The sequence below is a fragment of the Hyla sarda genome (genome assembly GCF_029499605.1).
Source record: "Hyla sarda isolate aHylSar1 chromosome 1 unlocalized genomic scaffold, aHylSar1.hap1 SUPER_1_unloc_19, whole genome shotgun sequence".
NCBI lineage: Eukaryota > Metazoa > Chordata > Amphibia > Anura > Hylidae > Hyla > Hyla sarda.
In genome coordinates, this window is record NW_026607580.1 from 300611 (window position 1) to 327937 (window position 27327).

Genomic DNA, 27327 nt, shown 5'->3' on the forward strand with positions numbered 1-27327 from the left:
TATGGTCTCCTCATGCTGCCAACACCTCCACGCTGTGTCATTCAGTCACTATATGGTCTCCTCATGCTGCCAACACCTCCACGCTGTGTCATTCAGTCACTATATGGTCTCCTCATGCTGCCAACACCTCCACACTGTGTCATTCAGTCACTATATGGTCTCCTCATGCTGCCAACACCTCCACACTGTGTCATTCAGTCACTATATGGTCTCCTCATGCTGCCAACACCTCCACGCTGTGTCATTCAGCCACTATATGGTCTCCTCATGCTGCCAACACCTCCAGGCTGTGTCATTCATCCACTATATGGTCTCCTCATGCTGCCATCACCTCCACGCTGTGTCATTCAGTCACTATATGGTCTCCTGACACTGATGCCACCACCAGGCTCTGTCATTGTGCTGCTGTGCGGCAGTGATTCTAAGAGCGATGTCGGTAATCTGCATGTTATTCTGAATAACAGTATTATTTCACTACCCCAGCACTGGACACAGCAAAGTGTTCTATACCCCTATAGAGGCTGTATGTAGGCTAGAAATAGCCATTTTTTAATATAGATTCGCTGCGAAAAAATTCGGATAGAGACAAACTTTTTCGGAAAATTCGGCGAATCGGCCGAATCGAATTTTTGAAAAGTTCGCTCATCTCTACTGACGATGTCATCTATGGTGTAAGTTGCATTTTATAAACCTTACGTCATTACTTGGTTACTTATATCATGGAAACTAGAGCCAATATACATTTAGGTTATTTTCGTTTTACCCCTCCAAAATTATGTAAGAACGGTTGTTTCCATGCTCACAACTTTTTGCCTGTAGAACAGTGTTATTATTCCCATGACAATCCGCACCGTGTATCCGAGTTGTGTGTATCCGAGCTCTATCTGTACCTGAAAGATGTTCCGTGGCGCCGGTTTTGCGGTGATTTTCCGTCTTTTCTCTCTGATGTTACTTTTTCTTCTGTTTCCTGATTTAATAGAAATTAATAACAAATCCAGGAGAGCGCCCCCTCTGGTAGTGCAGTCATTTCCAGCAACGGTGATTCCGGAACACTCCAGGGTGCGGGCGCACACTCCTCGGGGACGAAGATGATAAATTCCTCCGCAAGATCCGTAAAATAGAAAATGTCTTTATTCATTGAACTAGAAGAAGTAGGCGGAACCATAAGAGCGGAACGTGTCAGACCGGAACGTTTATATTTACGGAACTTACCGAGGAATTTACCTTCTTTGTCCGGTATAATTACTTTATACTGATTGTAAGGGAACGTCACCAGGAACGGCGCAACATAATGAGCTGATTTACATATTCATCTTACTAATTAACTAAATCCATCTTATCCCAACAGGAAATCCCAGAAAGAAGGAAACATCAGAGATCATGAAGCGCTGCTCAGGAGAAGATGGAGAGATCATGGAGCGCTGCTCAGGACAAGATGGAGAGATCATGGAGCGCTGCTCAGGAGAAGAGGGAGAGATCATGGAGCGCTCCTCAGGAGAAGATGGAGAGATCATGGAGCGCTCCTCAGGAGAAGATGGAGAGATCATGGAGCGCTCCTCAGGAGAAGATGGAGAGATCATGGAGCGCTCCTCAGGAGAAGATGGAAAGATCATGGAGCGCTCCTCAGGAGAAGATGGAGAGATCATGGAGCGCTCCTCAGGAGAAGATGGAGAGATCATGGAGCGCTCCTCAGGACAAGATGGAGAGATCATGGAGCGCCCCTCAGGAGAAGATGGAGAGATCATAGAGCGCTGCTCAGGAGAAGATGGAGAGATCATGGAGCGCTCCTCAGGAGAAGATGGAGAGATCATGGAGCGCTCCTCAGGAGAAGACCTCCTTACCCCTAATGTCCATCCAGATCTATCCTATAATAATCCCCCTGATCATCAGGAACCTTCTCCTGACCAACCACACATTGTTACCACAAGGACAGAGAAGAAAGGGAGGAAAGGTTTTCACTGTGATGAATGTGGAAAATATTTCAGAAATAGTTTAGGTCTTATTAAACACAAACTAAGTCATGAAAGAAGAAAGCCATATCCGTGTTCAGAATGTGGGAAATGTTTTGCAGGTAAATCAACTCTTAAAAGTCATAGGAGAATTCACACAGGAGAAAAGTCACATTCATGTTCAGAATGTGGGAAATGTTTTACACATAGATCAGCTCTCATTACACATAGGCGAACTCACACAGGAGAGAATCCATTTTCATGTTCAGAATGTGAGAAATGCTGTAAAACGCAAATCACAACTTGTTATACATGAGAGTTGTCACACAGGAGAAAAGCCATATTCATGTTCAGAATGTGGGAAACGTTTTACAATTGCATCAAATCTTGTTGTACATGTGAGAATTCACACAAAAGAGAAGCCATATTCATGCTCAGAATGTGGGAAAGAGTTTACAAGCAGATCATCTCTTATTACACACAGAAGAATTCACACAGGAGAGAAGCCATATTCCTGCTCAGAATGTGAGAAATGTTTTACAACTAAATCACATCTTGTTTTACATCAGAGAAGTCACACAGGAGAGAATCTATTTTCATGTTCAGAATGTGGGAAATGTTTTACAACTAAACAATATCTTGTTGTACATCAGAGAACTCACACAGGAGAGAAGCTGTATAAATGTGCAGAATGTGGGAAATGTTTTACACAGAAATCAAATCTTGTTACACATAAGAGAAGTCACACAGGAGAGAAGCCATATTCATGCTCAGAATGTGAAAAATTGTTTAAATCTAAATCAGCTTGTTCTTCATCAGAGAGGTCACACAGGAGAGAAGCCATATTCATGTTCAGAATGTGGGAAATGTTTTAACCATCAATCATATCTTGTTACACATAAGAGAATTCACACAGGAGAGAAGCCGTATTCATGTTCAGAATGTGGGAAATGCTTTAAATCTAAATGGGAGCTTGTTCGACATCAGAGAAGTCACACAGGAGAAAATCAATATTCATGTTCAGAATGTGGGAAACGTTTTAAAACTGTATCAAATCTTTTTATACATGAGAGAATTCACACAGGAGAGAAGCCATATTCATGTTCAGAATGTGGGAAATGTTTTAACCATAAATCACATCTTGTTACACATAAGAGAATTCACACAGGAGAGAAGCCATATTCATGTTCAGAATGTGGAAAATGTTTTACAAGTGGATCAAACCTTGTTACACATAAGAGAATTCACACAGGAGAGAAGCGATATTCATGTTCAGAAGGTGGGAAATATTTTATAAGGAAAACAGATCTTGTTATACATGAGAGAATTCACACAGGAGTTAAGCCATATTCATGCTCAGAATGTGGGAAATGTTTTATAAAGAAATCGAAACGGTTACACATAAGAGAATTCACACAGGAGAGAAGCCATATTCGTGTTCAGAATGTGGAAAATGGTTTAAATCTAAATCAGAGCTTGTTCTACATCAGAGAAGTCACAGAGAAGAAAATCAATATTCATGTTCAGAATGTGGGAAACGTTTTAACACTGCATCAAATCTTTTTATACATGAGCAAATTCACACAGGAGAGAAGCCATATTCATGTTCAGAATGTGGAAAAAGTTTTACAACTAAATCAGCGCTGGTTCTACATGAAAGAATTCACACAGGAGAGAAGCCACATTCATGTTCAGAATGTGGAAAATGTTTTACAACTAAATCAACGCTTGTTCTACATGAAAGAATTTACACAGGAGAGAAGCCATGTTTATGTTCAGAATGTGGAAAATGTTTTACAACTAAAACATATCTTGTTCTACATGAAAGAATTCACACAGGAGAGAAGCCATTTTCATGTTCAGAATGTGGAAAATGGTTTAAATCTAAATCAGAGCTTGTTCTACATCAGAGAAGTCACACAGGAGAAAAGCCATATTCATGTTCAGAATGTGGAAAATGTTTTACAACTAAATCAGCTTGTTCTACATGAGAGAAGTCACACAGGAGAAAAGCCATATTCATGTTCAGAATGTGGGAAATGTTTTACATCTACATCAAATCTTGTTATACATGAGAGAATTCACACAGGAGAGAAGCCATATTCATGTTCAGAATGTGGGAAATGTTTTACATCTACATCAAATCTTGTTCTACATGAGAGATGTCACTCAGGAGAAAAGCCATATTCATGTTCAGAATGTGGGAAATGTTTTACATCTACATCAAATCTTGTTATACATGAGAGAATTCACACAGGAGAGAAGCCATTTTCATGTTCAGAATGTGGGAAATGTTTTAATAGGAAATCACATCTTGTTACCCATGAGAGAATTCACACAGGAGAGAAGCCATAGTAATTTTATGATTGGGTGAAATGACGAGGATATCCTATCACAGAGGATAAACCAGGTTCTTGTTTGGAATGTGGGAAAGTATTTACACCCCTGGGACCGCCCACAGCCCATCAGTTCTAATGCTATAAAGCATAGGAGGGCGGAGTCTATAATACAAGATGATAGCATTATATTAGGGGTTTCCGATGATTCTTTAGGGTCAGGGATTGTATAGGGAGATGGAGGGTCCGATCCCTATATAACCCCGGGGTGATTTGTAGTAATAATCGTCCCGTTCCTGGTGTGTGGGTGTGTTTGCACACCTGTGAGGGGAGATGAGTGCGATACGTGTGAACTCCTCACATCTTACAGCTTTATACACTTAGTTTGCAGTAGACGTCTCTTGAATATTCATCTTTGTTCCTTCTAGTCTGTGATGTAAAGTTGTAGGAAGACGCCTGTATTATCATTATGTGCTATATATCTATATACACAAACTCCTTCCTGATGATTAACCCCTAATGTGCTGGGGATATAGTTCAGCCTATAGTCAGGTGAAGTCATTTGTGATTGTCAGGAAGGTTTTACCATTAGCCTATGTTCATATGTAGACGCTGACTAAGACCACTGTGCACCCGAAACCCGTCAGTCTTTTCCTGTCTATTCATGCTGCTCGAGTGTATTTTATTATCTTCTAAATAAAGGATTGAATTGTAAGGAATTTCATTACTTGTGTGATGTCTACAGCGCATAATGATTAGATACAGATTAGATACATCATGGAGAGGAGATTCCTGTACACTAAGGGTTCTCATATATTTGTGTGATGTCCATGATGATTAGATACAGATTAGATACATCATGGAGAGGAGATTCCTGTACACTAAGGGTTCTCATATATTTGTGTGATGTCCATGATGATTAGATACAGATTAGATACATCATGGAGAGGAGACTCCTGTACACTAAGGGTTCTCATATATTTGTGTGATGTCCATAATGATTAGATACAGATTAGATACATCATGGAGGGGAGACTTCTGTACACTAGGGGTTCTCATACATTTGTGTGATGTCCCATAATGATTAGATACAGATTAGATATATCATGGAGAGGAGACTCCTGTACACTAGGGGTTCTCATACATTTGTGTGATGTCCATAATGATTAGATACAGATTAGATACATCATGGAGAGGAGACTCCTGTACACTAAGGGTTCTCATATATTTGTGTGATGTCCCATAATGATTAGAGACAGATTAGATACATCATGGAGAGGAGACTCCTGTACACTAAGGGTTCTCATATATTTGTGTGATGTCCATAATGATTAGATACAGATTAGATACATCATGGAGAGGAGACTCCTGTACACTAAGGGTTCTCATATATTTGTGTGATGTCCCATAATGATTAGATACAGATTAGATACATCATGGAGAGAAGACTCCTGTACACTAAGGCTTCTCATATATTTGTGTGATGTCCTATAATGCTTAGATACAGATTAGATACATCATGGAGAGGAGACTCCTGCAGCACTAAGGGTTCTCATATATTTGAGTGATGTCCATAATGATTAGATACAGATCAAGCAAACTGCATGAATGATAGAGGACGAGCTGACTGCCTCAATTATAGGGGACGCGCCGACTGCATCAATGATAGAGGACGAGCCGACGGCATCAATGATAGAGGACGAGCCGACGGCATCAATGATAGAGGACGAGCCGACGGCATCAATGATAGAGGACGAGCCGACTGCATCAATGATAGAGAACGAGCCGACTGCCCCAATGATAGAGGACGAGCCGACTGCATCAATGATAGAGGACGAGCCGACGGCATCAATGATAGAGGACGGGCCGACGGCATCAATGATAGAGGACGAGCCGACTGCATCAATGATAGAGGACGAGCCGACGGCATCAATGATAGAGGACGAGCCGACGGCATCAATGATAGAGGACGAGCCGACTGCATCAATGATAGAGGACGAGCCGACTGCCCCAATGATAGAGGACGAGCCGACTGCATCAATGATAGAGGACGAGCCGACTGCATCAATGATAGAGGACGGGCCGACTGCCCCAATGATAGAGGACGAGCCTACTCATCAATGATAGAGGACGAGCCGACTGCAACAATGATAAAGGACGAGCCGACTGCAACAATGATAGAGGATGAGCCGACTGCCTCAATAATAGAGGACGGGCCGACGGCATCAATGATAGAGGACGAGCCGACTGCATCAATGATAGAGGACGAGCCGACGGCATCAATGATAGAGGACGAGCCGACTGCATCAATGATAGAGGACGAGCCGACTGCCCCAATGATAGAGGACGAGCCGACTGCATCAATGATAGAGGACGAGTAGACTGCCCCAATGATAGAGGACGAGCCGACTGCCCCAATGATAGGGGACGAGCCGACTGCATCAATAATAGAGGACGAGCCGACTGCATCAATGATAGAGGACGAGCCGACTGCCTCAATTATTGGGGACGAGCCGACTGCCTCAATGATAGAAGACGAGCCGACTGCATCAATGATAGAGGACAAGCCGACTGCATCAATGATAGAGGACGAGCCGACTGCATCAATGATAGAGGACGAGCCGACTGCCCCAATGATAGAGGACGAGCCGACTGCCCCGATGATAAAGGACGAGCCGACTGCATCAATGATAGAGGACGAGCCGACTGCCTCAATTATAGGGGACGAGCCGACTGCCTCAATGATAGAGGACGAGCCGACTGCCCCAATGATAGGGGACGAGCCGACTGCATCAATAATAGAGGACGAGCCGACTGCATCAATGATAGAGGACGAGCCGACTGCATCAATGATAGAGGACGAGCCGACTGCCCCAATGATAGAGGACGAGCCGACTGCCCCAATGATAGAGGACGAGCCGACTGCATCAATGATAGAGGACGAGCCGACTGCCCCGATGATAGAGGACGAGCCGACTGCCTCAATGATAGAGGACGAGCCGACTGCTCCAATGATAGGGGTCGAGCCAACTGCATCAATGATAGAGGACGAGCCGACTGCATCAATGTTAGAGGACGAGCCGACTGCATCAATGTTAGAGGACGAGCCGACTGCATCAATGATAGAGGACGAGCCGACTGCCCCGATGATAAAGGACGAGCCGACTGCATCAATGATAGAGGACGAGCCGACTGCATCAATGATAGAGGACGAGCCGACTGCCCCAATGATAGAGGACGAGCCGACTGCCCCAATGATAGAGGACGAGCCGACTGCCCCAATGATAGAGGACGAGCCGACTGCATCAATGATAGAGGACGAGCCGACTGCATCAATGATAGAGGACGAGCCGACTGCCCCAATGATAGAGGACGAGCCGACTGCCCCAATGATAGAGGACGAGCCGACTGCATCAATGATAGAGGACGAGCCGACTGCCCCAATGATAGAGGACGAGCTGACTGCCCCAATGATAGAGGACGAGCCGACTGCCTCAATGATAGAGGACGAGCCGACTGCATCAATGATAGAGGACAAGCCGACTGCCGGTATAATTGTGGGAGGTATCGTCCTTATCACATAATTTAATGGCTCCACTATGGATGGGTTGGGAAGTCAGTTAGTCTTAAAAAGTTTAACACTTTAATCGCTGAATATGCAAGGAGGGACAAGGACCGGCACTACAGGGCTAAATGGCAGACACAGCGTGGACAGATGGACACAAAGCCGACACAGACAAGCCTACAGCAGAGGTGCTCCATCCAAAACTTTAAGCCACAAGGAACAAAAGAAGCAAGACAGGAGACGGCACTCACCGCGTTCAGTAGGTTTATTCCATAACGGAGAGGGTATTACAGATGGCAGGCCGGGGAGGTGGGTGGTGAAGCCGGGACGGTATACGCACTTCCTCTAGCCGGAATGACGGCTGTGCGCGTGACTTCCCTATCCATAGGGGCGGCGTGCACAGTTGCCATGCAACCTGGTACAAACAAAACAGTCACGTGATGTAAAGAGAGTCATGTGACCAAACAACATGTGACTTAAAATAGCATAAGCAGAAGATGCATTACAAACAACGTAGAAACAGTGAATCAATGCAAAAAAGGACTATATTCATTTCTATCATTGAGGCCTGGTTTGCTGGTGGCTCCTGATTTGCCTCTTTCTGTAGGAGTATATTACTCCGATCGCCGTCATACTTCGGGGGCATCACTCTTTCAAGGCCTGTAAAACTTAATTCAGCGCAGTCTCCATTGTGTGAATGTCTCATGTGGGAAATCAGGCCGGGAGCCCCAGACGCGGTCCGGACGGAGCGAACATGCTGCCGGTACCTGGTCTGGAGCTGTTTGGTCGTCTTGCCCACATAAGGCCACAAGGGCAGGTCAGCACGTAAACTACAAATGTAGATCTGCACGTAATTAGCTGGTTGACGCATATGTCAATGCCCCTTACCCTAAGATTTCTACCTGTAGACATGCGGGAGCAGTGAGGACAGGATCTGCAGGCAAAGTTTCCTTTTAAATCATTCTTAGTTAGCCAGGAAGACCCAGATGTACTAGGGCCTGTAGAGTTCTTCTTTAATTTATCACCCAATGTCTGATTTTTTCTAAAAGTGATCAAGGGTGGATGTTGGGTGATCTCATGCAAATCAGGGTCAGCATCCACTATGAACCAATGGCGGCGAATGGCATTCACCACCTGTTGGTTCATATTGGAATTGGCCATGGAGAAAGTAAATCTTCTGGGAGAAGGATTATGTTCCCTATTATTACCTATTCTTTTGTTCTTAATAGCTGAATGGTGGCCAATTCTTTAATATATGTAAGAGTGCCATCTAGTGGAATAGGTAAATGGTCATTATGATGGAAGGAAGGTAATATATGGGTAAGTGATGACTAGATACTTATTTGCTTCCGTGGGACTCACATCAAAGGAACGTCTAGCGTCACTGAAGACTGGTTGAGCCAGAACACCATCTTGCAGGGGGAGTGGGAGTTAAATTTTCCTCATTAAACAGCCAGTGGGGGACCCAAACACTGGTTGTCATGGCGACAGAATGTTACCCCCTGATCTGTTCTCTTTTGAGGGAGGATCTTCCAGTAGCCGTGGACGGTCTATGAGGTGGAGCCGGATCTTCATTCATGTCTTACCCTAATTCTGTTAATACAGAGAGTCCTGAAGAAGTTCAGGGATGTAGAGGTCAGAGCCATCGTGATCCTCTTCTTCTGGCCCAGACCGGCATGGTTTTGGCTCACGTGGAATCTATAGAGCGTAGACTACACAATTCAGATCTTCTGTGTCGAGCCGGAATGGTGCACCAGAATCTTCCTAAGTATCAGTTAGCGGCATTGAACCTGAACGGTCCACATTGTTGAGGCAGGAGGTGGTAAGTACCTCACTCTTGTCTAGGAAACCAGCAACTCAGAAGGTTTATTCATGAATAACGGTGAATGGTGGTCCAGGTGACTGCGGTGAATGCTCATCTTGAAGGTCCAGGTGACCACGGTGAATGCTCGTCTTGAAGGTCCATGTGACCACGGTGAATGCTCGTCTTGAAGTTCCATGTGATCACGGTGAATGCTCGTCTTGAAGGTCCATGTGACCACGGTGAATGCTCGTCTTGAAGGTCCATGTGACCACGGTGAATGCTCGTCTTGAAGGTCCATGTGACCACGGTGGATGCTTGTCAGGGCCGGTTTTAGGCTTATCGTGGCCCTCGGCAAAATCAAAAGAAGGGCCCCAAAAGTCATAATAGTGCACTAACCAGATTTGCACATTTTTGGTCACTTCAAATACCATAAAAATAAACATTAGGTAGGCAGCATAGTTCCCCCACATTAGGTTGGCAGTATAGTTCCCCCACATTAGGTTGGCAGTATAGTTTCCCCCACATTAGGTTGTAGTTCCCCCACATTTGTTTGGCAGTATAGTTCCCCCCACATTAGGTTGGCAGTATAGTTCCCCCACATTAGGTTGGCAGTATAGTTCCCCCCACATTAGGTTGGCAGTATAGTTCCCCCACATTAGGTTGGCAGTATAGTTCCCCCCACATTAGGTTTTAGTTCCCCCACATTAGGTTGGCAGTATAATTCCCCCCACATTAGGTTGTAGTTCCCCCACATTAGGTTGGCAGTATAATTCCCCCCACATTAGGTTGTAGTTCCCCCACATTAGGTTGGCAGTATAATTCCCCCCACATTAGGTTGTAGTTCCCCCACATTTGGTTGGCAGTATAGTTTCCCCCACATTAGGTTGGCAGTATAGTTCCCCCACATTAGGTTGACAGTATAGTTCCCCCCACATTAGGTTGACAGTATAGTTCCCCCCACATTAGGTTGGCAGTATAGTTCCCCCCACATTAGGTTGGCAGTATAGTTCCCCCCACATTAGGTTGTAGTTCCCCCACATTTGGTTGGCAGTATAATTCCCCCCACATTAGGTTGTAGTTCCCCCCCATTAGGTTGGTAGTATAGTTCCCTCCGCATTAGGTTGTAGTCCCCCCCAATTAGGTTGGCAGTATAGTTCCCCCCATATTAGTTAAGTCCCAAGTCCCCCCTCTCCCCCTGCTTTTTCTGTTTTTCCTATTTCCTTACCTGGCTGCGCTCGGCAGACTCAGGTAATGCGGCGGGTCTTGTGAGCTGTGTAGATAGTATGACGAGTGACGTCTCCTGCGGCTCCTCTGCACAGTGTCAGGGATGTCACTCATCATTTCCTGCTTAAGTTTAGCAGTCCGGCCACGGTTGCAGGGAATGAGGAGTGACGTCCCTGACGCTGTGCAGAGGAGCCGCAGGAGACACCACTCATCATACTATCTACACAGCTCACAAGACCCGCCGCATAACCTTAGCCTGCCGAGCGCGGCCAGGTAAGGAAATATGAAAAATAGAAAAAGCAGGAGAAGTGTCCGGGCCCGCAGGACCTGCCACTGGTTACTGATTAAAAGTGGCCGCGGCCGGGCTGCAGCGCGCTGCTGATCCGCTACTGAGCAACCGGCAATTGCCTGGTTTGCCCTGTCCTAACGCCGGCCCTGACGCTCGTTTTGAAGGTGCAAGTTACCACGGTGGATGCTTGTCTTGAAGGTCCATGTGACCGTGGTGGATTTTCGTCTTGAAGGTATTGGTGACCACGGTGAATGCTCGTCTTGAAGGTCTTGGTGACCACGTAGGATTTTCGTCTTGAGGGTCTTTTTTCAGGTTCGCAGCTGGTGTCAAGATTTTTCAGGCAATAAATAAATTGAGACTGTCAGAAACAGACATGAGCGGGCGATAGGGTGATGTATAAAATCCTTATTTGTCTTTACTAGACCGAAATAATGATAAAAATCCTTCATATATAATAATTGTGGGATATGACATATCTTAGTAGGGCGGCTCCCGGGAATCTCATCTATTGACAGCAGAACCTGGTCGCCTGTAACAAGGTATCACATTTTAGAGTGAATAATAGTTTTTCTATAAGTTACGAGAGGGAAATTCATTTTCTCTTTAGCTAATTCCAACATGAATACGGTGGTATCCATGTTGGAATTAGCTAAAGAGAAAATGAACCTCTTTGGCTTCTGTGTACGTTTCTTTTTAGGTCTTAAAAGGTCAGAACGGCGGACTGTCATAGCCTTAGCGAAACGCTCGACTATTAACTTAGATCAATACTGTCATTCTAAAAAACGTCTCAAGGTCAGACGCTTGGGTCACAAAAGTCGCGTCGTCACTGTTCACCTTTCTAAGTCGCAAAAGCTGAGAATAGGGAAGGCCGTGTTTTACATGGATGGGAGCTACTGGTATAGTGGAGCAGGGAATTGCAGGCTATACTCTTTCGGTAACCTTGTGAAATTAATGTGGTTCCCTTAGCTATCGATTTAACATCTAAAAAGTCAAGTTGGAGACCCCCAAATACAGATGTGAAGAACACATTCTCACTGAACAACTCTTCTGGACCATCCGAAAAGAATTAGGATGTTGTCGACATACCTGAGAAATAACTTGATATTCGTAACAAAGGGATTAGTCTGGGAGAATACGTAACAGCGTTCCAGGGAGGCAAGGAATAAATTTGCATGGGTGCAGGAGACCGGGGTGCCCATGGCAGTCCCGGTCTCCTGCCTGTACCAGGTGTCACCGTTCCTGATGAAAAGGAAGGATTCGGTCACAAAGTCTATGAAGTCCTTAGTCTTGTCAGTCAAAATCTCCCGGATAGCCTGAACAGCCGAGGGATTCGGGTGTCAACGTCTACGGAAGAGAGTCGAAAAGTCTCCTGACAGTGAAACCCTTACAAGTGTGTCAATAAGTCGCCAGTGTCTTTTACATAAGACACCGTGGATTCAGGTAGAGGCTTTAAAAGCCACTCTATGTACTGATAAAGGTACTCAGTCGCAGAGCCGATTACCAACACTATAGGGCGGCCGGGGGGTTGGTCCCCAAAGGATAGGGGATAAGATGTCCCGCCTCTGGGGACCCCCGCAATCTTGTATTCGCCACCCACCTGTTTGAGCTGCACGCCGCGGTGCCAGCTCACAAACAGCCGGGTGGCGACCACGGGGACGGAGTATCGTGACATCACACCCCGCCCCAGCTATGCAAGTCCCATAGACTTGCATAGCGGGGGCAGGGGGTGACGTCACACGGGGCGGAGTTGTGACGGCTGTCACGCCCCCTCCCATAGACTTGCATAGCGGGGGCTGACGTCACACGGGGGCAGAGTTGTGACGGCTGTCATGCCCCCTCCTTTAGACTTGCATAGCGGGGGTGACATCATACGGGGGCGGAGTCGTGATGCAAGTCTATGGGAGGGGGCGTGACGGCCGCCACGACTCCACCCTGTGTGACATCACCCCCGGCTATGCAAGTCTATAGGAGGAGGCAAGATGGCCATCACAACTCCGCCCGTGTGACGTCACCCCCGCCCCCGCTATGAAAGTCTATGGGAGGGGGCGGGGGTGACGTCACAATACTCCAGCCCCGTGATCGGCAGTCATCAGCTGACAGCTGTCACGCCCCATCCCATAGGCTTGCATTGAGGGGGCATCTAGACGAATGCCGGGTGCTGCGGAGGGTCCCGGTGGCGGGACGAGAGAACATTACATTCTCTTTATCCTTTGGGTCGGTACGATTATGGCGATATCAAATTTATGTCAATTTTTATGTTTTTTTTTTATTACCCAATAAAATCGTGGGGTTACCGTGTACCGACAGACGTACCTTATTTTTTGTTTGACCCCGTCACATCAAGGCTAATTTTTTGCAGGACGATCTTTTTCACATCATATTTGAGATACAAATTTTCACTTTTTCAATATTTTTTTTCCACTTTTTGTACCAAAAATTTGCAATTCTTTCTTTTTATTTTTTACGTTGTACACCACGTGGAATAAATAACATTATCGTTTTATAGCATCGTTAGGACCTCCTATGTTTAGGTCTTATTTTTTGTTCATTTTTGGGCCTCATTGGAAAAGGGCTTTGTAAAAAAAAAAGAAAAGACACTTTTTTTAAAAATTAAAAAACCCTTTATTTTGATCGTTTTTACCATTTCTACTATACTGTATGTCTTTCCTACAGTGCAGCAGAACTGTCTGTATTACATCGACATTCAGAATACGAGATTCAGCCTGTGTGGACTTCCGTACATAAGCTGGCCTCCTGTTGCCATGACAACCATTGGGACCCTGTGATTTCATTGCGGAGTTGCGGATAGGCGCAGGGGAGACCCCTCCTCGTCAATCCTTTAGATTCTGTGGTCAGTACTGAACGGGGTAGTTATAGGGTTTATACTGCTGTAGCGGGATCCCTTCCTCGAATGTTCAATGTCTGAATAATCAAAGGCATTAATATTTCCCACATTCCAAACCAGAATAATAAGAATTCTTCTTGTTGAGGTTCAAAATTAGTTTCCCTTAAACGTTTTCCACATTCTGAAAATAATCTTGTGTGGGAAACATTTCCCACATTCTGATCATGAAAACGGCTTCTCCCCTGTGTGACTTTTTGCATGTATTACCAGCTGTGATTTCTGTACAAAACATTTCCCGCATTCCGAACATAAATACGGCTTCTCTCCTGTGTGAATTCTCTCGTGTTTAACCAGATTTCCTTTACTATTAAAACATTTCCCACATTCAGAACACGAATACGGCTTCTCTCCTGTGTGACATCTCTTGTGATCGGTTAGTTTGCCTTTGGTAATGAAACATTTCCCACATTCTGAACATGAAAATGGCTTCTCTCCTGTATGAATTCTCTCATGTCTAACACGGTCTGATTTACTTATAAAAGATTTCCCACATTCTGAACATGAATATGGCTTCTCTCCTGTGTGGCTTCTTTCGTGTGTAACAAGATGGGATTTCTTTGCAAAGCATTTCCCACATTCTGGACATGAATACGGCTTCTCTCCCGTGTGAACTCTTTTGTGTGTAGAAAGACTCGATCCTTTTGTAAATTCTTTCCCACATTCATCACATTGAATCATTTTCCCGCTTTTCTGATCTGTATTTGTGCCGATCTGTGATTGGTCAGAAGAAGTTTCCTCAAGGGGATTATCACGTGATCGATTAATACTGCGATGTCCTGGATGTAGAAAAAGGCTTAGGAGGTCTTCTACTGAGGGGCGCTGACGAACGATCTCTCCATCTTCTACTTTATAATTCTTGGACATCATGAAGTTTCCTTCAGAATTCTTACTGGGATTTTCTGTTGGGGTAAAAGATGAATTTTGTTATTTATTTTTTCAAACCAAAAAGGAAATTTAAACAAAAATACGAAAAAACTAAGAAAAAAAAAACATACAAACAAAAAGTAAATTTTTAACATTTGTATTTAGCTTAACATTTTACTGTAGTTTTCCATGCAGTTGTGGTTTTTTCTTTTCTTTCTTTTTTTTTATTAAACATAGAACAAGACCCAATAGGAAGCTCAGTAGAATTTCTTCGTATATATTTCCAATTTCTAAAAAAATAAATAAAAATAAAATTCACAACAAAATAGTATAAAAAGGCCCAAAGTCTGTAATAAGGCCCATGTGTGTAATAAAGCTTTGTATAACCCTTTACAATGTGTCAATGACGAAGAGTCCAGGATCCTGCTCTTCACTCCCTGGCCACTTTTATTACATAATCCAGTCTTTAAAGGGGAACTCCGCAGCTAGACATCTTATCTCCTATCCAAAGGATAAGATGTCTGATCGCGGGGGTCCCGCTGCTGGGGATCTCCCGCAGCACCTGATGATCTAAAGAAACGGCGGGACCCTGCGGCAGTGGTCGTGGAGACACAGCCACGCCCCCTCCATTCATGTCTATGGGAGGACTGACACGCCCCCTCCCATAGACATGAATGGAGGGGGCATGGAGTGACTTCACGAGGGGGCATGGCCGTGACATCACGATCACAGCCTCCGGCTCCGAGTGCTCTAAACAAAATGTTCTGAACACCAGAGAACCCCTTTAACCCCTTAAGGACGCAGGACGTAAATGTACGTCCTGGTGCAGTGGTACTTAACGCACCAGGACGTACATTTACGTCCTGTACATAACCGGGGGCATCGGAGCGATGCCCGTGTCATGCGTGGCTGATCCCGGCTGCTGATCGCAGCCAGGGACCCGCCGGCAATGGCCGATGCCCGCGATCTCGCGGGCGTCCGCCATTAACCCCTCAGGTGCCGGGATCAATACAGATCCCGGCATCTGCGGCAGTGCGCGATTTGAATGAATGATCGGATCGCCCGCAGTGCTGCTGCGGGGATCCAATCATTCAGAACGCCGCACGGAGGTCCCCTCTCCTTCCTCCGTGCGGCTCCCGGCGTCTCCTGCTCTGGTCTGTGATCGAGCAGACAATACTAGAAGATGACCGATAATACTGATCTGTTCTATGTCCTATACATAGAACAGATCAGTATTAGCAATCATGGTATTGCTATGAATAGTCCCCTATGGGGACTATTCAAGTGTAAAAAAAATGTCAAAAAATGTAAAATTTAAAGTAAAAAAAAGGTGAAAAATCCCCTCCCCCCAATAAAAAAGTAAAACGTCCGTTTTTTCCTATTTTACCCCCAAAAAGCGTAAAAAATTAATTTAATAGACATATTTGGTATCGCCGCGTGCGTAAATGTCCGAACTATTAAAATAAAATGTTAATGATCCCGTATGGTGAACGGCGTGAAGGTAAAAAAAAAAAAGTACAAAATTGCTACTTTTTTAATACATTTTATTTAAAAAAAATTATAAAAAATGTAATAAAAGTTTTTTATATGCAAATGTGGTATAAAAAAAAAATACAGATCACGGCGCAAAAATTGAGCCCTCATACCGCCGCTTATACGGAAAAATTTAAAAGTTATAGGTCATCAAAATAAAAGGGATTATAAAAGTACTAATTTGGTTAAAAAGTTTGTGATTTTTTTTAAGCGCAACAATAATAGAAAAGTATATAATAATGGCGATCTTTTTAATCGTATTGACCCTCAGAATAAAGAACACACGTCACTTTTACCGTAAATTGTACGGTGTGAAAACGAAACCTTCCAAAATTAGCAAAGTTGCGTTTTTCTTTTTAATTTCCCCACAAAAAGTGTTTTTTGGTTGCGCCATACATCTGGTCGCGCAAAAAACAGCGGTCATGCAAAAAGGAGCTATGATTTTTAGAAGGCGAGGAGGAAAAAACGAAAACTTAAAAATTAAATTGTCTGAGTCCTTAAGGGGTTAAGAATTCAAAAATCTTTATTTAAAAAAAAAAAAAGCACAACCTAGCCTGACCTTCGTACCGATCCTCTGCCCGCACCTTTGGCTCTTTAATACCAATTAGGTATCACTTTCAGATATAGGGTAACACCACAATCCTACTGACCCGGTGACAACGTATCATGTTTAGTTGAATGTCGACAACGTTTCTGACCCCATTCAGTCCTATGACCCTGGGGTAGTCAGTCCGTGACTATGTTATGGTCAGTTTCCGACAGCAGAATACGAGTTTCAGTCCAATCCAAAAGTCAGATAAACTAAAAAACATAGTAGACAAAAGTAGACACTGGCTGACCCCCCCCCCCCCCCCCCCCCCCCCCCCGGGGCCATGGGATTGAATGGGGTCTGTAGCACCGAAGCGCGAATCGAGATGAGAATGTTCCCTTAGTGTCATTTGGTGACTTTATGTTCTCCTCACAAGAGTTCTAGGTCAGTGTCTGACTCATCTCCTTAAAACTAGCCGCTCCAGTTTCCGTGGACTATCTTTAGCTCCGCGGTCTTCTCTTTACCTGTGTTGTCACCATAACATGGCTATACCAGTATTGTGCTTACTGAGGATTTTAAAGGGGTATCCCATCTTCCCTATTGGCTCCCTGGTCCCCTCTGGCCTGTTTGCTGCCCCCGCTGGCGGTTTGGAAGACAAAATCCAACAGAGTAGGGGTTATGTAATTTGTGTAAATCCCGTAGACGTTAATGGATGCAGCTCTTCTAGTTATGCTATTTATGTAAACCGCGTAGGTTGCGGGGCGACGCCATTTGTGCAAACCCCATTAATGTCAATAAGCGTTACACAAAAGGCATGACTCATCCGCTTTGGCGATTTTTGGCCACAAACAGGATGGAGGGGGCAGGGAAGCCATTAGGGACAATGAAATACCCCTTCAATGATTTGTACCCCCACAATGCAACAGACAGAAGTGTCCATCTCTGGATGACCGGTATAGACTGGAACTTTCTGGAAAGTTCTAGAGATAAGGAGGTTCCCACAAACTATCATCGATAAAACGGCAATAAACTTTATTTGGCTTTCCTGTGACAAACACGTGTACAGCCTACAAAACCACAAGTAAAAAAAGATTAAAAACACTGTGTAATAGGAATCAGCCGATGAACAAGTATAAAGAGGGCAAAGCGAAATGCAACTCGGCATAAAACAATGCACATAGTTTAGAGGGTAGGGTTTTATATATTATAGATTAATATATGCAGAATAACTTTACAATTGCATGTTATTAAAAAATATCCTTCTTTCTATTTCATTTTCCACTTTGAATAAATGACCACTAGGGGTCTCCCTATCAGTCCTTTTTTTTAGTTTTTTTTTATAGATTTCAGACTCCTGCTGGAGTCCTAAATCTCAGACTGCAGCTGGGACACAGACAAGCTCAGCACTGCTCCCAGGGAGCAGTGCTGAGCTTGTCTGTGTCCCGGCTGCAGTCTGAGATTTAGGACTCCAGCAGGAGTCTGAAATCTATAAAAAATAAAAAAAAAAGGCTTGCGGCCTGGTAGGGAGACCCCTAGTGGTCATTTTTTCCAAGTGGAAAGGGAGAAAACTGGAAAGCCAGACAGAGGCACTGCTGCATCACCGTCTCATCCCCATGTTGGATTCACTGTAGTATTAGTACTGCTCTATAAACTCCTCCATGCTGCTACTTCTTTACATACAGTATCGGAGCCATCATAGAGCTCTAGACCCCATCTGCTCCACAGTGGTCTCAGAAGTATACTGTTCCAAGACAGGAGGGAGCGGGTGTTTGTTGCGATCATCGCATGTCCAGAGATGATGTCCAATACCAGCTCCATTATGTTACCAATGCTGCCGCAACATCACACAACTATTGGAAATCGCACATGGCGGTGGTTTTACCCGCACGCCATGATCGGGAAAGCACTCACCCCCTCCTGCCTCAGAACAGTATACTCCAAGATGCCCAGAGAGATGATCAGAGTTAGGACCATTTCTACTGGCTAAGGTATAAGTAAGGGGTTAAGTGACACGGGAAGTTAAATTAGGTCTGTCCAACCCTTAGCCTGAGCGAACTTAGTTGGTCAGACTATTAACGGCCTAAACATGATGTCATGAGCCAAGGTGTATCTGTAAAGAGGTGTGTGGTAAACAAGGCTCATGACATCATGTTGAGGCCCCGCCTTGTTTACCACACACCCCTTTACAGATACGCCCTGACTCATGACATCATGTTGAGGCCCCGCCTTGTTTACCACACACTCCTTTACAGATATGCGCCTTAGCTCATGACATCATGTTGAGGCCCCGCCTTGTTTACCACACACCTCTTTACAGATACACCTTGGCTCATGACATCATGTTGAGGCCCCGCCTTGTTTACCACACACCTCTTTACAGATACGCCTTGGCTCATGACATCATGTTGAGGCCCCGCCTTGTTTACCACACACCCCTTTACAGATACGTCCTGGCTCATGACATCATATTGAGGCCCCGCCTTGTTTACCACACCCCTTTACAGATAGGCCTTGGCTCATGACATCATGTTGAGGCCCCGCCTTGTTTACCACACATCTCTTTACAGATACACCTTGGCTCATGACATCATGTTGAGGCCACGCCTTGTTTACCACACACCCCTTTACAGATACACCTTGGCTCATGACATCATGTTGAGGCCACGCCTTGTTTACCACACACCTCTTTACAGATAAACCTTGGCTCATGACATCATGTTGAGGCCCCACCTTGTTTACCACACATCTCTTTACAGATACACCTTGGCTCATGACATGTTGAGGCCCCGCCTTGTTTACCACACACCCCTTTACAGAGAAGCCTTGGCTCATGACATCATGTTGAGGCCCCGCCTTGTTTACCACACACCCCTTTACAGATACACCTTGGCTCATGACATCATGTTGAGGCCCCGCCTTGTTTACCACACCCCTTTACAGATACGCCTTGGCTCATGACATCATATTGAGGCCCCACCTTGTTTACCACACACCCCTTTACAGATATGCCTTGGCTCATGACATCATGTTGAGGCCCCGCCTTGTTTAGCACACACTCCTTTACAGATACGCCCTGGCTCATGACATCATATTGAGGCCCCGCCTTGTTTACCACACCCCTTTACAGATAGGCCTTGGCTCATGACATCATGTTGAGGCCCCGCCTTGTTTACCACACACCTCTTTACAGATAGGCCTTGGCTCATGACATCATGTTGAGGCCCCGCCTTGTTTACCACACACCCCTTTACAGATACACCTTGGCTCATGACATCATGTTGAGGCCACGCCTTGTTTACTACACATCCCTTTACAGATACACCTTGGCTCATGACATCATGTTGAGGCAACGCCTTGTTTACCACACACCTCTTTACAGATAGGCCTTGGCTCATGACATCATGTTGAGGCCACGCCTTGTTTACCACACACCTCTTTACAGATAGGCCTTAGCTCATGACATCATGTTGAGGCCCCGCCTTGTTTACCACACACCCCTTTACAGATACGCCTTGGCTCATGACATCATGTTGAGGCCCCGCCTTGTTTACCACACACCCCTTTACAGATATGTCCTGGCTCATGACATCATATTGAGGCCCCGCCTTGTTTACCACACCCCTTTACAGATAGGCCTTGGCTCATGACATCATGTTGAGGCCCCGCCTTGTTTACCACACATCTCTTTACAGATACACCTTGGCTCATGACATCATGTTGAGGCCACGCCTTGTTTACCACACACCCCTTTACAGATACACCTTGGCTCATGACATCATGTTGAGGCCCCGCCTTGTTTACTACACATCCCTTTACAGATACACCTTGGCTCATGACATCATGTTGAGGCCACGCCTTGTTTACCACACACCTCTTTACAGATAGGCCTTGGCTCATGACATCATGTTGAGGCCCCGCCTTGTTTACCACACACCCCTTTACAGATACACCTTGGCTCATGACATCATGTTGAGGCCCCGCCTTGTTTACCACACACTCCTTTACAGATACACCTTGGGTCATGACATCATGTTGAGGCCCCACCTTGTTTACCACACACCCCTTTACAGATACACCTTGGCTCATGACATCATATTGAGGCCCCGCCTTGTTTACCACACACTCCTTTACAGATATGCCTTGGCTCATGACATCATGTTGAGGCCCCGCCTTGTTTACCACACACTCCTTTACAGATACACCTTGGCTCATGACATCATGTTGAGGCCCCACCTTGTTTACCACACACCCCTTTACAGATACACCTTGGCTCATGACATCATGTTGATCATGACATCATGTTGAGGCCCCGCCTTGTTTACCACACATCCCTTTACAGATATGCCTTGGCTCATGACATCATGTTGAGGCCCCGCCTTGTTTAGCACACACTCCTTTACAGATACACCTTGGCTCATGACATCATGTTGAGGCCCCGCCTTGTTTACCACACACCTCTTTACAGATAGGCCTTGGCTCATGACATCATGTTGAGGCCCCGCCTTGTTTACCACACACCCCTTTACAGATACGCCTTGGCTCATGACATCATGTTGAGGCCCCGCCTTGTTTACCACACACCCCTTTACAGATATGTCCTGGCTCATGACATCATATTGAGGCCCCGCCTTGTTTACCACACCCCTTTACAGATAGGCCTTGGCTCATGACATCATGTTGAGGCCCCGCCTTGTTTACCACACATCTCTTTACAGATACACCTTGGCTCATGACATCATGTTGAGGCCACGCCTTGTTTACCACACACCCCTTTACAGATACACCTTGGCTCATGACATCATGTTGAGGCCCCGCCTTGTTTACTACACATCCCTTTACAGATACACCTTGGCTCATGACATCATGTTGAGGCCACGCCTTGTTTACCACACACCTCTTTACAGATAGGCCTTGGCTCATGACATCATGTTGAGGCCCCGCCTTGTTTACCACACACCTCTTTACAGATAAACCTTGGCTCATGACATCATGTTGAGGCCACGCCTTGTTTACCACACACCCCTTTACAGATACACCTTGGCTCATGACATCATGTTGAGGCCCCGCCTTGTTTACCACACACTCCTTTACAGATACACCTTGGGTCATGACATCATGTTGAGGCCCCACCTTGTTTACCACACACCCCTTTACAGATACACCTTGGCTCATGACATCATATTGAGGCCCCGCCTTGTTTACCACACACTCCTTTACAGATATGCCTTGGCTCATGACATCATGTTGAGGCCCCGCCTTGTTTACCACACACTCCTTTACAGATACACCTTGGCTCATGACATCATGTTGAGGCCCCACCTTGTTTACCACACACCCCTTTACAGATACACCTTGGCTCATGACATCATGTTGATCATGACATCATGTTGAGGCCCCGCCTTGTTTACCACACATCCCTTTACAGATATGCCTTGGCTCATGACATCATGTTGAGGCCCCGCCTTGTTTAGCACACACTCCTTTACAGATACACCTTGGCTCATGACATCATGTTGAGGCCCCGCCTTGTTTACCACACACTCCTTTACAGATACACCTTATTAAAACGTTATTATTATAATAACGTCAGCAGAGAGAACTGTGCTCGTGATGTCATCAGAGAGCATTCCAAAAAGAAAAGAATTTCCTCTGTAGTATTCAGCAGCTAATAAGTACAGGAAGGATTAAGATTTTTTAATAGAAGTAATTTACAAATATGTTTAACTTTCTGCCACCAGTTGATTTAAAAGAAAAAAGGTTTTCACCGTAGTACCCCTTTAAACATGCATGGGATAAGCATAAGGTTATCCTTCATATAAGATAGAGATAAGCATAAGGCTATCCTTCATATAAGATAGGGATAGGTATAAGGCTCCTTCATATAAGATAGGGATAGGTATAAGGCTATCCTTCATATAAGATAGGGATAGGTATAAGGCTCCTTCATATAAGATAGGGATAGGTATAAGGCTCCTTCATATAAGATAGGGATAGGTATAAGGCTATCCTTCATATAAGATAGGGATAGGTATAAGGCTATCCTTCATATAAGATAGAGATAGGTATAAGGCTATCCTTCATATAAGATAGGGATAGGTATAAGGCTATCCTTCATATAAGATAGAGATAGGTATAAGGCTATCCTTCATATAAGATAGAGATAGGTATAAGGCTATCCTTCATATAAGATAGAGATAGGTATAAGGCTATCCTTCATATAAGATAGAGATAGGCATAAGGCTATCCTTCATATAAGATAGAGATAGGTATAAGGCTATCCTTCATATAAGATAGAGATAGGTATAAGGCTATCCTTCATATAAGACAGGGATAGGCATAAGGTTATCCTTCATATAAGATAGGGATAGGTATAAGGCTATCCTTCATATAAGATAGAGATAGGTATAAGGCTATCCTTCATATAAGATAGAGATAGGTATAAGGCTATCCTTCATATAAGATAGAGATAGGCATAAGGCTATCCTTCATATAAGATAGAGGTAGGTATAAGGATATCCTTCATATAAGATAGGGATAGGTATAAGGCTATCCTTCATATAAGATAGAGATAGGTATAAGGCTATCCTTCATATAAGATAGGGATAGGTATAAGGTTATCCTTCATATAAGATAGAGATAAGCATAAGGTTATCCTTCATATAAGATAGAGATAGGTATAAGGCTATCCTTCATATAAGATAGAGATAGGTATAAGGCTATCCTTCATATAAGATAGAGATAGGTATAAGGCTATCCTTCATATTAGATAGAGATAGGTATAAGGTTATCCTTCATATAAGATAGGGATAGGTCTAAGGCTATCCTTCATATAAGATAGAGATAGGTATAAGGATATCCTTCATATAATATAGGGATAGGTATAAGGTTATCCTTCATATAAGATAGAGATAGGTATAAGGCTATCCTTCATATAAGATAGGGCCAGGGACTATTGATAGTATTCAGATTATTGGTCCAAATGGTTCTTATCTGCCGACACATTCTATGTTTCTATGTTAAATATAAAAAATAAATAAAAATTAAAAAAACAAACACTGTAATTTGGTAAAAATCTTTTTGGCTATCTTCACATTAGTTGTTTGTTTGTTCATCTGCTCAGTCACTGGAGCATAAGAACAAAAACACCAGAGCTGGCAGATTTGTTCTGTCGTGTTCCTTGCAGTGGTGTCCATCGTTTTACTTGACTTCATCCACACTTCTCTCTAGATCAATCATCCATATAAGTATCTGCCTCCCCTCCCTCTATATTTACCCTCCGGCTCCGCCTCTTACATGTATCCCTCTTGTATCCTTTCTCCTATCTATATATATATATATATATATATATATATATATATATATATATATATATATATATATAAATAATGTATGTGAATAACCAGAGAAGAGAATTTTTTCCCTTTTTTGGCAGTTTGTCCATTTTAATCAAAAACATGATCTCTTCTTTTGTGTGTGAATTCTCTCATAAGTTACAAAATCTGATTTCCTTCTAAAACAAGTCCCGCACACAAAACATTAATGTGGCTTTTTTCCTGTGTGACTTCTCTGATGTACAACAAGATGAGTTCTATTTGTAAAACATTTCCCACATGCTGAACATGAATACGGCCTCTCTCCCGTGTGACTCCGCTCGTGTCTGACAAGATTAGATTTATTTGTAAAACCTTTTCCACATCTGGGACACAGATACGGCTTCTCTCCCGTGTGACTTCTCTCGTGTATAACAAGATGGGTTTTCCTTATAAAACATTTCCCGCATTCTGAACACGAGTACGGCTTCTCTCCTGTGTGAATTCTTCTGTGTGTAAAGAGACTTGAGTTGGTGGTAAAATTTTTTCCACATTCGTCACATTGAAATTTTCCGCTACGTCCCTTGGTGGCACACAAAGGGTTAATATCTTTCTTTTTTCCTACTGGACAGAAAATATGATCATCAATTAGAATAAATTTACAATAAACTAATGAACCTGGCTGAAGAACCTCCCCTACACCCCCCCCCCCCCCCCCACATGTATTTTTCCTTGGTCCTGTAGGCACTATGGTCGGCTCTGGCTACTGTTCATACAGCTCAGCCGATCCCTCGCATGGTTTAACCCCTTAAGGACTGAGCCCTTTTTTGCAATTCTGACCACCGTCACTTTATGCATTAATAACTCTGATGCTTTTAGTTATCATTCTGATTCCGAGATTGTTTTTTCGTGACATATTCTAATTTAACATAGCGGTAAATTTTTGTCGTTACTTGCATCCTTTCTTGGTGAAAAATCACAAAATTTCAAGAAAATTGTGAAAATTTTGCATTTTTTGAACTTCGAAAACTCTCTGCTTGTAAGGAAAATGGATATTTACAATAACTTTTATATTGATTCACAAATACAATATGTCTGCTCCATGTTGGCCTCATAAAATTAACCTATTTTTACTTTTTGAAGACATTAGAGGGCTTCAAAGTATAGCAGTAATTTAAAAAATTTTCATGAAAAAGCTTTTTTCCTATTTTTGGGATAACACCAGCATTATAGAGACGAAAAGTCGTCAAACACCTGTGGGGTGTTCAGGCTCACTATGCCCCTTGTTACATTCCGTGAGGGGTGTAGTTTCCAAAAAGGGGTCACATGTGGGTATTTATGTTTTTGTGTTTATGTCAGAACCGCTGTAAAATCAGCCACCCCTGCGCAAATCACTAATTTAGGCCTCAAATGTACATAGTGCTCTCACTCCTGAGCCTTGTTGTCCACCTGCAGAGCATTTTATGCCCACATATGGGGTATCTCCGTACTCAGGAGAATTTGCTTTACAAATTTTGGGGTCTTTTTTTCCTTTTCCTTCTTGTGAAAATGAAAAGTAAAGGGCAACACCAGCATGTTAGTGTAAATTTTTTTTACACTAACATGCTGGTGTAGACCCCAACTTTTCCTTTTCATAAGGGGTAAAAGGAGAAAATGCCCCCAAAATTTGTAGTACAATTTCTCCCGAGTACGGAAATAACCCATATGTGGCCCTAAACTGTTTCCTTGAAATACGACAGGGCTCCAAAGGTTGCATAGGGACGGACCCGGATGCAAGAATTACACTTGCCTCCAATACCAAAACTACCCTACGGCAGTGTCTCCCAAACAGGGCGCCTCCAGCTGTTGCAAAACCTCCAGCATGCCTGGACAGTCAATGGCTGTCTGCCAATACTGGGAGTTGTTGGTTTGCAACAGCTGGAGGCTCCGTTTTAGAAACTGTGCTGTACCAGGAGTTTCTCATTTTTATTGGGGGGGGGGTAGCTGTGTAGGGGTGTAGTGTATATGTAGTGCTTTACCCTTTATTTTGTGTAGTGTTTTTAGTGTACATTCAGACTACTGGGGGATTACAACGAGTTTCCCGGTGGGAGTTTGAGCTGCAGCAGAAAATTTCCTGCATCTCTAACTTGCAGTGAGAGACTAACTGTAAACCCCCGCCCGTGTGAATGTACCCTGTGCATGCTGGGAGTTATAGTTTTGCAACAGCTGGAGGCACACTGGTTAGGAAACAGAATGTTTCCCAACCAGTGTGCCTCCAGTTGTTCAAAACTACAGCTCCCAGCATGCCCAGACTGCCAACGGGCATGCTGGGAGTTGTAGTTTTGCAACATCTGGAAGAGCACAGTTTGGAGACCACTATACAGTGGTGCCCAAACGGTAGCACTCCAGATGTTGCAAAACTACAAGCATGCCCAGACTGCCAAAGGCATGCTGGGAGTGGAAGTTCTGTAAAATCTGTCCCTTCAGATGTTGCAGTACTACAACTCCCAGCATGCCTGGACAGTCTCAGCATGCTTGGAGTTTTATTTTTGCAACATCTGGAGGTCTATAGCTTAGAGACCACTGTATAGTGGTCTCCAAACTGTGCTCTTCCAGATGTTGCAAAACTACAACTCCCAGCATTTATTTTGCATCATAAAGTTGAGATGTTTTTACTTTTTGAAGACATCAGAGGCTTCAAAGTTCAGCAGAAATTTTCTAAATTTTCACGAAAATTTCAAAATCTGAATTTTTCAGGGACCAATTAACTTTGAAGTGGATTTGAGGGGCCTTTCTGTGAGAGATACCCCATAAATGACCCCATTATAGAAACTGCACCCCTAAAAGTATTCAAAATGACATTCAGAAAGTTTGTTAACCCTTTAGGTGTTTCACAGGAATAGCGGGAAAGTAGAGGAGAAAAATCCTTTTTACACTATAACATGTTCATGTACCCCAATTTTTTTCATTTTTACAAGGGTTATAAAAGGAGAAAAAGCCCCACAAAAGGTGCAGCCCAATTTCTCCCAAGTAAGGAAAT

General features: G+C 44.0%; 1 protein-coding gene and 2 pseudogenes across 1 annotated transcript in view; 1 reads left to right on the plus strand and 2 right to left on the minus strand.

The window, feature by feature from the left end:
* Nucleotides 1-4936, plus strand: part of LOC130298042 (zinc finger protein 271-like) — a 31853-nt gene extending 26917 nt beyond the window's left edge. Inside the window, 5 exon segments of the mRNA XM_056550927.1 lie at nucleotides 1349-2229; nucleotides 2231-2742; nucleotides 2744-3336; nucleotides 3339-3921; nucleotides 3923-4936. Of these exon segments, the coding sequence (XP_056406902.1) occupies nucleotides 1349-2229; nucleotides 2231-2742; nucleotides 2744-3336; nucleotides 3339-3921; nucleotides 3923-4304 (2951 nt within the window). The 3' untranslated portion in view covers nucleotides 4305-4936.
* LOC130298050 (zinc finger protein ZFP2-like) overlaps nucleotides 1-27327 on the minus strand; it is a 308006-nt pseudogene that overhangs the window by 225420 nt on the left and 55259 nt on the right.
* LOC130298048 (gastrula zinc finger protein XlCGF67.1-like) overlaps nucleotides 13252-27327 on the minus strand; it is a 39172-nt pseudogene continuing 25096 nt past the window's right edge.